Genomic DNA, 15,633 nt, shown 5'->3' with positions numbered 1-15,633 from the left:
ATAACTTGCCTTTCAAGAATGTAATATCATTGATCTAAATGACAACATCAACTATGCTACGCTAGGGATGCACAAAGTTCAATATCGCACTAATTAAAAATTAAAAACCACATAAGTTTTGCACAAACAAGAAAATATATATAAATATATCTTTTTTAAATCTTAGAAAGTGAAATCTAATCAAGAAAATTATTTTAACAATGATGTGGCTACAAAAGGGCACAGGTTATAACAACTTTCACAACATCAACTAAACTAAGCTAAGCTAGGGTTCCACAAAGCTCAATATCACACTAATGAAAACTAAAATAGTTTTTCAAACCATATAAGTTTTGCACAAACAAAAATAGTTTTTCAAACCACATAAGTTTTCTACAAACAAGAAAATATGCACCCAATAAGGAATCTACTCCAGAAAATTGTTTTAACAATAACAGTTACATTACCTTTCATGATTGGAATATCAAAAGGCTTTAATTAGTTAGCAGTTTCTAGTTTCAGTCTCTTTAACGATTATTATACTCAAACCTATAAGGGTTAGATGTATGTTGATGCTTTGTATTATGAGTAGTACATCCACGTAACAAGAAGAGTAACCACTCACCTTATTCTTGCTTATATTCCACTTTGTCATTCTGTGTCATACGGTATAATGCAATGTTCAAAATTGTTCCAAAATATTAAGATTGTGTAGCCGTCTAAAGATTCAAATATGTTTAGTTTACCCTCCACTATTTTTTTAAGCGTCTAAAGATTCAAATATGTTTAGTTTACCCTCACTATTTTTTTAGCCGTGCCAATTATAATGTAGCAAACTAAGTGACAAGGTAACATTGCTAAGCTGTTAAGTCTACTTGAGAGATGTCTATAGGTCAGTTAAAAGAGACAAGCAAACACAAGACAATCGAAATAAAATCTAGTAGCCAAGATTAATGCCATCCGAAACAAGAAGAGATCTTCTTTCCACCAAATAAGATGTCATAGTTTCATTTGTTGCATTAGACAGACATAATTTTAAAAAGCTTCATGATCGTTCAAGTTTTTTCACTTCAAAATTAAATATACATTTCTTCAGATTAAATTTCCATAAACAATTGTCTTCGAATTTTACCTCTTAAGTGCTTATACAACAAATTGTTCACATTTTTGCCTCTCAGAAGTATGCCTTAGAATTATGAAGATACTAAAACCATTTTCCTTCCCAAAATCTATGGCGTTCCCTAATTTTTCAGTGTCCCATCCAGAAGATGTGGCCCTGTTTCTCACACACCGTATGGCTGCTTCACCCCCTCCCAGATCCTATTCCTATCCATAATTTAAAAATAAGTGAACAAATGTCCTAATTGCACTTTGCCTCTCTGTTTCAAATTTAATTTTACCACTTCATCACCCACAACATAGGAAAAATAGATAACATTGACTAGCCTTGGTAAAACTCAAAAAGGTTCAACATATGTACTAAGCAGCAGTATTATATAAATGAAACTCCAGTCAAGATGAAGAACAAGTCATTGCATCATGAATGAGAGCATATCTCAATAACTGACATCAAAGATCTGAATAAGTTAAGTTATCAAGACAATAAGTTCAATCTGAGATTATAGTCAATATCAGACAAGAGTTACAGAGCTCGGAGGTCTAAGCCAAGAATGTCATTTACGAGCCTCGGTCTTTTTCATTTCTTTAGCTGGAACGCAATAACAGATTCATTACATCAGTAGCACTCACAAAATAATATTTTGTTATGCTTTTTCCATACAAGTTAACTAACCTAAATATAGAAGAACAAATCACTTATAAGCAATAAGGATTTCATACCAGCCTTTTCTTCTTCACGCTTTTTTGCAGCATCAGCTCTTTGCTGTCTGATTAAAGATAAACGTTCTGCATAATTGCGAGACAATATATCAAAATGCACAGTTTGTAACAAATATTGATTAAATGCAACTCATAGACTCGCACTAAAAAGTTGTGGCCAGGTATGACATAAAAAAGTTGCAATAAATGGCAAGTATAATAAGCACAAATGTCAACAATGATAGACAACCCAGTCCAGATGCAAAATGTACAGTTAGGATAAAGAGAATAAAGACTTGGGTCAACATTTAATACCCAGAAGATTCAAAAATAACAATATTAATTAATGACGAACTGTAGAAACACCAAATGTGTACAAACAAATTAGCTAAGCAGCCATAATGAATGATTCACAAAGCAAATTACTTGAAAAAGGATGCAAATATGATAAGCAAGGTAGGAAAGATAAAAAGCAGGGGAAACTCAATAAAATCATAAAAGACCCAGAGACACTGATAATTTTTTCATTTTAGAGCAATTTTCTAAGAGAGACGGAGTTGGAAATTGTTCCAACTTGGGTTCTCAAACTTGATTTTTCTTTGTGAGCAGTTGTGTCCCTGTGATACAGAACTCATTTATCATTATGATATGATAATGAAAGTAGATGCATATGTGTAACACAGACCTCACTTCACTGCTAATGTATGATACAGAACTATTCCATTTACACATCAGATGGGGTTGCTAGATTTACGATTCAAAAACAAGAGTTCATAATCCTATCCAAAAAGTTTTAAGATAACATACACTTCTGACTCGAAAAAAAAAATAGAAGTATCTCAAATATCACTATATGTCTTAAGGAAAGAGGTGTTTCCAGCAATAGTTAAAAAAGCATGATGCAGCCAAAAGAAAGCAAACAAGTCTCAGATGCGAATTCCATGTGCACAAGCAATATGTATAAACAAAACCCTCTTTCTCCACAAAAATCTTACATTTAAACTATTCATAATTAGCATCACATTTAGACTATTCATAATTAGCATCAATATTTATATACATTTGCCTTGATTTTTACGTTGATAGAAAAGCACAAAACTACTGTTCAAATTTTTAAAACCATTATCAAAAGGAAAGAGGCCACAGCTTACCTAAATCTTTCTTAGCTTGTTCAATTTTTCCTTGTTCTTGCAGCCTCATAATGAGACTGCCGTAAGGCTATGTACAAACAAAACACTATTTCTCTCCACAAAAATCTTCCCTCTAGATTCTAGACTATTATAATTAGCATCAATATTTATAAAGTTTTGCCTTGATATTTACATTGATATTGAAGGCACAAAACTATTGTTCAAATTTTTAATCCATTATCAGAAGAAAAGAGGCAACAGCTTACCTAAATCTTTCTTAGCTTGTTCAGTTTTTCCTTGCTCTTGCAGCCTCATATAGCGTTCATGAGCCTTTTGCTTTTCTAATTCTTCCCTATACACACCCACACAGAATCAATCCCAAAAACAAAATTAGTATTAAAGAAACTATCAAGAAGAGAACAATCTAAAACTATACAAAATAAACTATTTAAAGTCACCACTTGTAGAACTACAGTAATTCTTCTTTAAACAACAAAAACTTGAGCTTATTGCGTGCTGCCTTATACAATAGAGAGGAGGGAAAAAGTTAAAACACATGGCCAGAACATAAGAAATTCATCAATAGATCTTTTCAGAGTTGGCACAAACTCTATTGTGTAGTGACATTGGCTCAAACTCTATTGTGTAGCGATTGTGTAGTGACACTAATTTAATAGGTTTAAGGTTTCAAAGAAAGCCAATAATAGGTTTGATGGACATGCCAATAACCTCACGTATCAGGATAAGAGTTTTCTAAGTCAAGGTAAAAGCATTTAAATAAAAAAAATGCTTTACCATAATTGTACCATACAGCAGATGATACAAAAATTAACCAGTAAAATGATCACAGCCTGGCCATCTGCACTCTAACCATATTACAGTAATATTGTACACAAAAACAGAACATAAATCACTGTACAACCGTACATGAACCAACATAAAAATCAGAACACTTCACATAAATCAAGGGCAAAAATGTAGGGATCCAAATGTACATAAAATATAAATGACCAGAACTGCCAATCAGCCTACTGAATCTAATGGCTCATCTCTCATGCATTATCCATCATCCATATGGGTTTTTAGAGAACAAAATCTGGATTGTTTTATATTCAGGCTCATTAGCATCAAAATCAAATGCAATGATTGCCCATGAAAGAAAGATGTAACAAGATTATGTACACCCCTAGATGAACAAAAGGAATTGCTTAATGTAGCCAAGAAGATCAAATGGGACTTACCTCTCTCGCCTTGTAAGCTCCGTTGTTTTCTCCAGCTGCAAACAGTCAAACTTTCATTAATAAATTGTATGTATGCTTTATTTACTAAGTAAATCGTGAAACATATATATCGCTGTAAAATATGTAAAATTTGGATGATTGTTAAGAACTAACAGCAATAAGAACAAAAGAATCTGACAAAAAACTCAAAACTATAAACATAAATTGCAATTCAATGCATAGCTCTTAAATTGATCATATTTGGGTATTTCAATTGCCATGTGACCATATTTGTTTCTTTTGCTTGCACAGATATATGCAGCCTCAAATTCTTAGAGATCTATGGATGTTGGAAGCTAGCCAACATGGATATAAGAAAGGTCAAAGAAACAAAAATGAAATAAAGAAGGCATTAAAATGTAATTATTAACAAAACAAATGTAACAAATAAGGCAATAAAAATATAATTGATAGGAAACAACATTCCAAAAGGTTTACAGAAATTTTTTACTCCCCCAACGATACTAGTTACACTAGGACAAAAAAGAGACTGAACATATATGCTCCAGGCCAAGGCTCTAATAATTATATGTGCACCACCCATAAACTCCACAAGGTACAATTCTTTTCATTTTATGTGCATGAATATGTTACATTATGCTTATTTAACCCTGCTCTAGCTATGTGAGATTATTTTTTCTGTGTTCTGCAGTCAGATCTGTACACTAATTTACCAGAAAATTAAGCTCGGATAAAAGAGAATTACACAAAATAAAAAGCTATTGCACAATAGCTAATTTTTTTCAACATTAAAAATATGTCTTCAATAGAAATCAACCCACAATTCATGCATTAAAAGAAAATAAATTAGTGGCTATACGAAGAATTCCTCACATTAAAACAAACTACAGATAATAATATAAATGTAGACACCTAAAACTAATTACATAATTAACCTAATTTAGTTCTCTTCTAAAGCATTATTAATTAAATATTTAACATTTAATTGATTTATGTCATCCCTCTAGTTAATTAATCTAATTAATTAATTACAGCCTAATTAATTATCAAATGACAACCCATAGTCTGATAATTGACTAAATGCTTATTCCTTTATTAAATTTAGTAAATGCACAATCCTATTTTATTTAATTCCCACATTTTCCCTTTTGATTAAATAATTCCTATTTAATCAACCCTAACCCTAGCCTGACCCTTAACCAAACCCTGCACCCATGGTTCAAACTCAACCCAACCTGTTCACCCGTACTAGGCCCACTTCATTAATTAATTAATACTAAATAATTAAGTGGCCCACTTGCATTCTCCATAAACTCCCACTTGCACCCTAATCACTTCCTAATCTAAAACTGATCTCACCCTAATCATTTGCAAAACCTTAATCATGAGGATTAAGAAATCTAACTTAAACCCCAGGTCAACTCCTGTCACGTCCTCACAACCTCCAATCCCCAACCTTCATGTCAATCTTAAATGCACTTACACATCCCATACATCCCAAAATGGTCATATTCCCTCCATTTTCCAAGCGTCTCCTTGTGACAATTGTCACGATAAGAGCCATTTGGGAAAGCACAATCCATGTGTTTGTAGTCACAAAAGTTTGCACCCTTGCCTAAAGTTTGACCTAAAGGCAACCTTGTGAAACATGGAAACAATCTCCAAGTTGTGGGACTTGAACAATGAGATTGAGTCTCCGAAGAAGGCCAGCTTCCTCACTATCAGGATGCACCTAACTAATGCTTGAAGGGGAAAGGGAGAAGGAGATGCAGGAAAGTAAATTGCTGAAAGGGAAAGGGGTTATGCACCTAAGTGAAACAGTTACAACTTTGCCCTTATATGCACAATACATCAATGAAAAGCCCAAATGCACAGGTCCTATCTCTATTCTACTCCCAAAGAATCACATGAAGGTTAGAAACTAATAAAAACATTTAAAGGAAGAAATCTTCACAATACAACCCTTATCAGCAGATTAAACACAACATGCAGAATCAAGGAAAACAGAAAAGAAAGATTCAAGGAGAGGCAAGATACATGCATAGACTAATGAATGGCAAGAAGAGGTAAGAAACCAGCTATCTCATTAATGGAAGGCAAGAATTACAATTGCAGAGCACAAGGCTGCTGCCAGTAAACGTAACAGAACAGAGAAAAACCCTTAAAACATATTTACAACTGTCTTTTATAAAGTTCAGGCAAAACTCAAATATCTCACTGAAACCCTAAACTCAACCAGTGTCTTCAAGTTGCAAAGAACAATAACTACTGATCCTAGGAAGATTTGATTGGATGCCCATTCATATGCTGAAAACCTGATTTTTACATGCAAACTCGAGCCCTGAAGAGACAAGAACAGTGGCCATAACTGCTTTGACCAATAGATGGATAACCATGGCGGCAGTAGAATGAAATTTGCATTTATCAGGCGTCGAGAACACCAAAAGATGGTTGTAGGCGATCAAAGGATTTGTTCGCCATCAATGAGCCGCTTTGATAGTGTTTACAACAGTGCCAGGTCGACTATGTCATCGAGTCAATTGAATTCAACAGTCAACCTCACCACATGGCCTTATATCTTTGAAGCATTCCCCTAGATCATCTTGATTTTTCTAACTACCATTTCAAGCTTGCGATAATGCGCTTGCTCTTGTTCGTTGCTTCACAACCCTATTTCTTCATTGACTGCATGGCTTTCCACAACTGTGACCTCTTCATTCTGAGCTTTATTGTTGCTTTGCAACTGTCCATCACTTTAGTTCACCAACCGCTACGACCCAGCGATGACCATGAAACTTACTGCCTCGCATCTTCGCAGCAGTTTAGAACTTAACATTTCTTTTACTTGCGATGCTGCAAACAATGTTTTGACTAACCGCCACATCTCTTCGCAACTTCACAACCAAAGACCCTGATTGCAAATGTAACTTTGCAAAGATGCGATCAAAGCATTTCACCACTTTGCAACCCGGACCAAAGGTTGACTTTAACTCTGCAACACTGCAACTGCATAGGCTTTAACTATCCTGGTTACTTTTCACACATTCGCAACTTAACTTTCATTTTAATTCAAACCTTTGCAATAGTGCAATGACCATTTCCTTTGACCATCAGATGCTCTTCGCAATTTCACAACCAAAAAATTTTGCTCTTGGCTTAATCGTGTGATGTTGTGATGATTGTTAACTTGATTGTTTTCTCATTTATCGCAGCCTCACAACCTTGAAAATCTTCAATGCTTTCTAGCCTGCGACATGGTGATAACTATTTGAACTAAGTGTTTCCTTTCAATCACAACCTCGCAACTTGAAAATCTAACTCAAAACTTAACCCTGCGACGCTGCAACTACGTGCTTTCGCTGCTTCACCACCTTAATTCTGGGTAACCCTTAACCATTTGCGATGATGCGATAACCATTTGACTTAACTGCTACGGTCTTTCGCACCTTTGCAACTTAAAAGCTGGAGCTTATCTGACCACTTGTGATCATGCGATCTCCTGCCTTTACCCTCTTCGTGAATAGGACACGTGTCGTCTCGTCACTTTCTCACTTTAGCTATCCCTCATGCATCTTTGAAAAGCGAGAAAGCGACAGGTGTTGATCTGCTGAAATCTGACAGTTATGACAAAGCACTGTTTTTTCTTGTGTGTAGCAAATTAAAAATTGCCACTTGGAACCTCGTATTGGCAGCAACTTTTGGCAACTCACAACACGGGTCAGCCATACCATCTCCACATGTCGTTACGTAACATTCTCGCTTTGGCTAAACTTTACACAACTTTGAAAAGCGAGAATGTGACATGCCACTCTGTTAACTTGCTATGACACATTCCTTTTTGCAGCCCACACCTGAGTCCGCTCCAACTACATCCACGTGTCAAATGCTCGCTTTCTCGCTTTGGCTATCCTTCGCGCGATTTCAAAAAGCGAGAATACGACAAGCGTTGATATGTTTCCAGATCAACGTTCGTGATTGATCGCAAGCCTTTGAGACATTTCTTCCTACGATCCATTGGGATCTCTTGGAATGTTGACACCTATCCGCTGCTATGTCACCACCACTAGGTCTATAAAGGTAGACACATAAATGATTTAAATGAATAGGGCACGTTGTCAACACTTAGAGTGAATGAACCTAACAAGGGGACCCAACTAAGTGATGTATGGGTAATCCGACCCTTCAAAAAGGTAATACAAAATTATATCATTGAAGGGGATAACTAGGGTTTTAGTTAGATTTTAGCCACATGCCTGGCACACTGTGCAACCTTATGCCATGAATAGATATCTCTGATAGGATTTCAATAATGGCAACAAGGGAATAAGGGCGAGGGGGGGGTAAAATGGCTAACAGTGTTCTCTCTCTCAAATGCATCCTAGCCACTCTTGAGCTTGTCTCAAGGTTGAACCCAAACCATCCATTTCACCTTCCATTTGCCTACAACTTGAACACTTCACTCCTTTATTTACATCCACCTTAAGAGTATTGCTATCATACCAAATTGCCTCCAAATCTATTGAGAAGTTTTGTTATGATACCAAAATCCTCCTACATCAAACCCTCATCTATTGAAGAAGTTTGAGCACACTTTGAGCATTCATCCCTCTCGGACAAATCCATTTGGAGCTATTGAAAACTTAAGGTTGCAAGTTCTCTTGGCATTTCGGTTTCATTTGTAGGTCTTTTCTTAAGTGTAGCATTTATTTGTTTTTTTTGAGTAATTAGCTTGCTAGGTATTCATTAACACTATATATTATTGCTTACATTTTGGAAGGCCCCGTGGGACCCACTTCTAGGGTCATTCTCCCATCCTTTTCATCAATTTTTATTTGCAAAACTAATACATAACTAACGCTTTTTGTTGTTAGGGTATTTTGCAAGGTTTTGAGAGTTTTTGCAAGTTTAAAGACAAACAAATAGGCTTAGGTGACATCATTCCCAATCACAAATTTTACACAACAAAACATCCACCGGCAGGTTGGCTTGCAAAGTTGGCCGAATTCGCTTGCAAAATCAGCCAAATTGTTGCCTCTGCTTACAAAATCACAAACCCACATGGCAAGGTCATTCCTTCCAAAACATTTCTTTTTTGAGTCTTATCTCGCACACCCCTTTAAAAAATTTAAGAAACCCCATCATCTCACATCTTAAGACCATTTGCATTTAAGAAACCCCATCATCTCACATCTTAAGACCATTTGCATTTAAGAAACCCCATCATCTCTCATCTTAAGACTATTTGCATTTCATGTCAATCCAAACAAGCCTAAATAAGAGAAAGGATATGGATCCCATTTAGGTAGACAGGTCCTCTAGTTCGTACGTCAATCCAAATGATGTCAGTCATGTTTGACCCACCCCAACCAGCACAAACAGGAATGACAAACCTGAACATGGGTCCACCAACAAGTACTACGGAGGCCTTTATGAACCATCCAAGGCATGCCTAACTCATAAGTGCTATTATCAACCAAAATAAGAGTTTCATTATTGCCAACTTCACACAAGAAGATGCCTTTATACCAAGATAATTGGGTCACTTGGACCCCAACCATCCACTTAAAGGTCTACATAGACCCGTATTCCAACGAATCCCCTTAACATACCAAAGGAGACACATCAACAAAGGGTACAACAGGTTGTGGACCCAACTGCAGTGTCCACCCAAGTCGCCACCACCATCCCTAAAATCATACAACCCACAATCACATATCCTTTGGTCCACAGCAAACCATCACCATACAAGCAGTGCCAATCAGCACCGCCATCACCGCAGAAGCAACCTCACAGCACAAAACCTCCACCTCAACCCTATTTTCCTACCTACGTGCTGCAATTACCCAACTTCCACCACAAGTTGTACCCTCACAACGCAACCCTTCACATCATACACACAGCCCATGGCCAGTGCTTTCACATCACCCCAGCACGTGCTACAATAAACACCCTAATTCACAATAGGGATGCCCCTAACAAGGCCTACTAATCAACCACTTGTTGCACCATCTACTCCATCCGCCAACACATTTGCAAGACACATGGCCTGGCAACCCCATTTCCACCACATGGGGGTTATCACAAACCCAAATGCAGGCTTTAGAGATAGACTCGTGCCTATATAATGCTAAAATCAACCGACACTCAGTCCCTCAAGCATTGAAGCTTGAAGCATCCTTGAACACACATCCCTTCATTTGGATCAAATCTCTTGAACAAAGGAGGCTCTCTATTTGGGTTTGTTAGGTTTGCATTCTCTTGTGTTTTTAAACTCTCTTCTGTGGTCTAATTGTAAGTGTTGTTATTACCTTAGTTTGTGAATACTTAACTAGTTTAGTATTACACTATTTCATTGCATACAATAATATACAATTTATAATAAGAGAAACATACATTTTCTCAACATAGCTCTATGATTACTTAACACCATAAAAAGTCCATTTGTGATTGCCAAAACAGTAGAACTTTCAAAACAAGGCCCAAAAGTGTAAACAAGCTACAAAAAACCATAAAATAAGAAAGCGAGTACTTACATCCGCATCTCTGGCTTTTGTGTTCTTTGCCTTGACCATATTAGGATTTTCAATCTGAATAAGACCCTGAGTTCCCTTCTTTTTCTATTATATCAACAATAACAAGCATATTAGAGTATAAGATTTGAGCATAGAAACAAACTGTAGCATTCTCATTGTCCTACAGAAGAATGCAATTGCCTTCCACTCAGATTTCTTGACGGGCATTAAAAAATGTAGTTTGAACTCAACCTTGATATGCATTCAAAAATCATAATGTTTTACATCCCAGAAAAGTTGTTTACCTCCGATGCTGATTCTTCAGATTCTTCCTCTGATGATTCTTCTTCCTCCTCCTCCTCCTCTTCTTTCACATCCTATGATCATCAAAAGACAGATTTTAAATGCCTACATTCATCAACATTAAGAACAAAACAGAAACATGTCCGAGGTATGACTGGCATGACTTCATTAGGCTTTTGTACATAACATGGGTTGCATAACAGGTTCCTTTGCAGATTAACTGTTTCATTACACTAAAACTCCAAGAATAACAGATTCCAAGAATTTCAAAATTCTAAACTTTATATTACTTACTAGAATCCTGCTAAAGAAATATGGAATCGAACATAAAGAACTAAAACACGTTACTTTTTATGACCACTGTCAAGTGGAAATCACAGTCACAAAAGGCCCAAAAATACCCTATATCCATTCCTTTAGCATTAGGGCTGCTAAGAATCTAGAAAATATAATTTGTGGATAAGATTCAATCAAGGTCCACAACAGACAATAGATAAAATTTCCTTTTGACCTTTTCACATAATAGTAAACCATGATATCAAGAAATTCTAACAGAGAACAAACACAACAGCAAAAATATCAATCAAGGGTGGTGAAGCAAACTTAGTGCATACAGAATCTAGTTTGCTATTGTGACACTAGAATGGGCACAAAACTAAGAAACAAATTTCTCCTTACTTTAGGCCCTTAGGACCTACTATGGAATCTATACAAATACATGGGTCTGCCTGTGTGCTTGCATCTGTAAAGTATCAAATTCGTGCATTGTAAATCAAAAAGAATAACATAAGAACATATCCCTTTATAATTCAGCACCTGCCATGTGTCTGAGATTATCAGTGCAAATATTAAATATAAGCATTCCAATAAGCATTCCAATATGTCACCATGCTCAGACACTGAATATGAGCTTCACAGCCACAATTTATAACCTAGAATCATTCCAATGCATTAAGTACAAATAAAAAAGAATGAAACATTACCTGTCTAAAACTCCTGGGTTTTGAGGAGGTACCAGCACCTGCACATGTAAACAAATAGTGAATGAATATCAAAATAATCAAGCTGAAAGTTTGACTAGATTTAATACAAAACTAAATAAGAGTGTCAATCTCTAATCAGTTACATGTTTTCGTTGCTTGTGCCATCCCATTTCATGTTACATGATCTACCCATTTAAAATAAAAGATACAAATGCCGTTGGTTCCTCATATGCCCCTACAATGCACAAACCTACTAGATGGAGGCCATAAGGTAAACTTGCAAAAGGACACCCTTCTTTAACAGCATGGATGCGTGGACTGACATTGGACATTGGCACACATCAATATCATAGCCAAATGTAATTGGCTCATGTTTACTTAGAGCTGTTGGTTGTTTAGGGAAGAACAAGGATTGAAAATGATCAATTTCATTATTTTAACAATGTCATCGAGGAGAGTGTAGCCTCAAATGTTGTACAAATAGTCACCAATTCACCACATGTCTGTAAGATTGCCAGCATGAAAAGAGGATGGCAATTACTAGTACAATTTTTGGATCCATTTATGCTTAAACACTAAATAAAGTGTTGAAAAACATAGAGAAAACAGACTGGGTAAAACAATTGGTAGCCAAAGCAAGTGATATAAAGATGATCATTTGCAACCACCGCATCTCACTTGCTCTCCATTGAATTTTTCTAAGAAAGGGAGTCCTCAAGCCCACGCAAACTGGATGTATAAAGAAGATGCCTGACATGTAGGAGCCTCTATAGTTAATAAAAGTCAATCTAAAGCAGGGTAGATGGTTAAAGGCAAACACAAATTACAAAAAATTGTGAAGCAGAAGATCCATGATTATGACTTGTGCTCTACACTAAGGTAAGAGATTTGTATTTAATAATTAATGTTATTAATTAGCTGAAGTTTTTAACTTGTATTGTTATTTTTTGTGTTGGCAATCAATCTGTCATTTGAGTCTTTTTTAAATGTTGATTGTGAAAACATTTGCTCATCCATCTCACTTATAAAGTGTGGATCATTAAATGTTAAATACAATCTCTCCTTGTCCTGGAGAGATTTATTACAAGACATATAATAACACTTAAATAGATCAAGCAAGCAAGGATCCTAATTTGGAATTATATGAGAAGCATATAATGTGGTGTTCTAATGCAACAATATTAACACCCGACTTCAAACCACAGACTATACTCTAAACACCAAATAGTATTCTCCACTAAGGGTAAAATATGTCACGTGCTGTGTTGATGAAGGTCCTTTGAAAGATGTATCACACTGAGGCAATTTTACTTCAAGTACAATGTATTGCATTTTTGAATCTTCAAGGACAAACAATTAGCAAAGAAAGGCTAGGATTTATAAAACTACATAAGCTCAATCTGGGCCCAATAGCTTGTGGTCATGGCATAGCATTTAGGGTTGGTGCTCTCTGCGGGTTAGTGCTCACCTTTGTCAACTGGATTGTTGCCCATTTTTGTTAATAGAAGGATGTTATATCATGGTTTTTACCCAAAAATTCTCCACAAGAAATCTGGTGTTAATGTCTTGATGATTGCTTTCTTTAAGAATTTATGTTGTTTCATATTTTATGGCTTGAGTTTGTCAGTGTAATTTTCCAGATATTGTCATCGATATTTCTTAAAATGCCTTTCTGCACTGAATTGGTATCAAGCTGTAATGGTTGCCCCACAACACACTGCTGCCGTTGCCCTTCATTTTTTAGCACTGCTTCAGTGACTAATGCAGCTGCCCTCAAGGTTTTCAGAAATGGTTAAACACCAGTGAACATCACTTAATATAGCACCAGCGGAAAAATAGAATATCAGATATGCATTGTAGGGATTCATACTGCATGACAATTTAAAGATTAAAGAGGTTCTTAATAGATCTAAACCAAGAAGCCAACCTTGCTGCAATGGGACTAAACAAAGATACTGCTGTATTTCCAATGAAGCTAACTCAGGCGCATAGCACATCATTCTCTACTCTGTCTTTTTAGCAATTAACTACAGCGGGCTTAATAGAAAAAGAAAGGCAATGCTAATCTCTCACTGTCATATAGCTTATCTGGCACACTGATGTCCTACCAAAAAAAGCTAACTAAAGCTGCTACTCTACTGTATCTCTTTCATAATTAACTAAAGTTTCCTCAGTAGCGTTTCAAGAAGAGGTTGCTCGAGTCTAGAACCAATACAATGGGGTTTCTAAAGTATCATTCTCTGATTTAGATTTTAAGTAGTTAATTACAGTTTAATGGATTGGGATTCTTACGCCAACTCCCTGCCGTCATCCAAAATAAGAGGGCATGGAATACTTTAGCATGTTTCCCTACCGTTGCATCGTTTCAGTAGATTATTACAACTCATGCAGTGAGGTTTCAAGAAGACTGGTGTTGAATACATTAAAATTGAAGTAATCGGATAAGCTGCTGGCTTCCCAAACTAGCCGGATTAAGCCACTTTTGCGGCTTCCACTCGAACGTAGGTTGCTTATTGTTTGCAATGGTTCGTGTTATACTTGTCGTAGTGTTGGTACAGCACTTGACAAAGCCACTATTTTTTGTTTCTGATATAATCGGTTAAAAACAAAAAATGAAATACGCAAAAAAGAACTCAAGAGTAGTCATAAAAGTCAAAAAGAAGTCACCAGAGCAAGTCATTCTTTGGGTAGTTGCTTCTATACAACCCTCAATTAGCCTAATAAAAAAAACAAGAATAATGATTCATAGACAAAGGGATCGCATGAAAGGAAATCTTACTGACCAATAATCCAACAACAACTATAGTTTTTCTTTCAAATTCAAATTTTTAGAGTAAAATCTACTTACTAAAAAAACCTAAAAACGGAAAAAACACACAGAATTGTAAAGGAATTGGATGACTGAAACTTACTCAATTCTTCGGGGGTGGAGAAATGTCTGCGCCCGGTGGGTTTCCCCTTAAATTTGCCTCTTCCCATCTTCAGATCTAATCTGACCACAATATGTTGAGACAAAAATAATGGTCCTACTTCCGCACTGCTATTGTATAATTTATTACCCCTTTATGAAGCAGACGAAAGAGAAAATTCAGGAATAATTATGGTGGTTATTGAAGAAGATGGCGATGCCTCTTCTCGGGATAAATACAATGCTAGAGCACTGATCAATTTATTGTGGATCGATTGCGGTTGGTTTTTTCCTTGACCCCCATTTTCGGGGTTTTAGGGTTTTTTGGGCTCCAAGAATAATATCTGCAACCGGTCTCACTCACGGGAATTTGCTTTAAAACTTTTTATGGTTGATGAATATCCCCTGCTTTTTCTGGGTCATTTTGTGAGGAAAAGCTATCGTTTTATAGACGTTTTCTAGAGTGCATTATTGTTGTCTATGATGTTAAAGATGCTCGGAGGACATGACGGGCCAATCATATTTGTTTTGGTCCCATTCAAAGGAATCACATGCTTTGGGTCTAGTTGTAAAGGGTCTCATTTTCATCCGGTGAGGAGATCGTATTCTCACCATGGAGAGGGGATAAATTATATACTAGCGTTTGTACATGTGAAGGGTGCAAGAGTTAAGTGGATAGTCTTGTATACTTTTGATGATGTTCTTGAATAGTTACTATTATATTTTTAGTTAAGTTTTGTAGTTCTTATAATATATTTG

The 15,633-nt window shown here is 36.1% G+C and overlaps 1 protein-coding gene across 1 annotated transcript; it reads right to left on the bottom strand.

Moving 5' to 3' along the window:
* Positions 1-1,430: 1,430 nt before the first annotated feature.
* Positions 1,431-15,294, bottom strand: LOC149549776 (28 kDa heat/acid-stable phosphoprotein-like protein). Its single transcript, XM_089793041.1, has 8 exons — positions 14,879-15,294; positions 11,967-12,004; positions 10,986-11,057; positions 10,702-10,785; positions 4,169-4,203; positions 3,194-3,279; positions 1,819-1,884; positions 1,431-1,687 (listed from the first exon to the last, which is right to left on the bottom strand). Exons 1-8 carry the CDS (start codon positions 14,943-14,945, stop codon positions 1,653-1,655), a joined length of 483 nt encoding a protein of 160 aa, XP_089649167.1. The 5' UTR covers positions 14,946-15,294; the 3' UTR covers positions 1,431-1,652.
* Positions 15,295-15,633: the final 339 nt, after the last annotated feature.

The sequence above is a fragment of the Cupressus sempervirens genome, chromosome 7 (assembly GCF_028749045.1).
Source record: "Cupressus sempervirens isolate cs-2001-9-10 chromosome 7, ASM2874904v1, whole genome shotgun sequence".
Lineage (NCBI taxonomy): Eukaryota > Viridiplantae > Streptophyta > Pinopsida > Cupressales > Cupressaceae > Cupressus > Cupressus sempervirens.
Note: the sequence above shows the minus strand (reverse complement) of the source record. Positions and strands in the feature narration are given on the sequence as shown.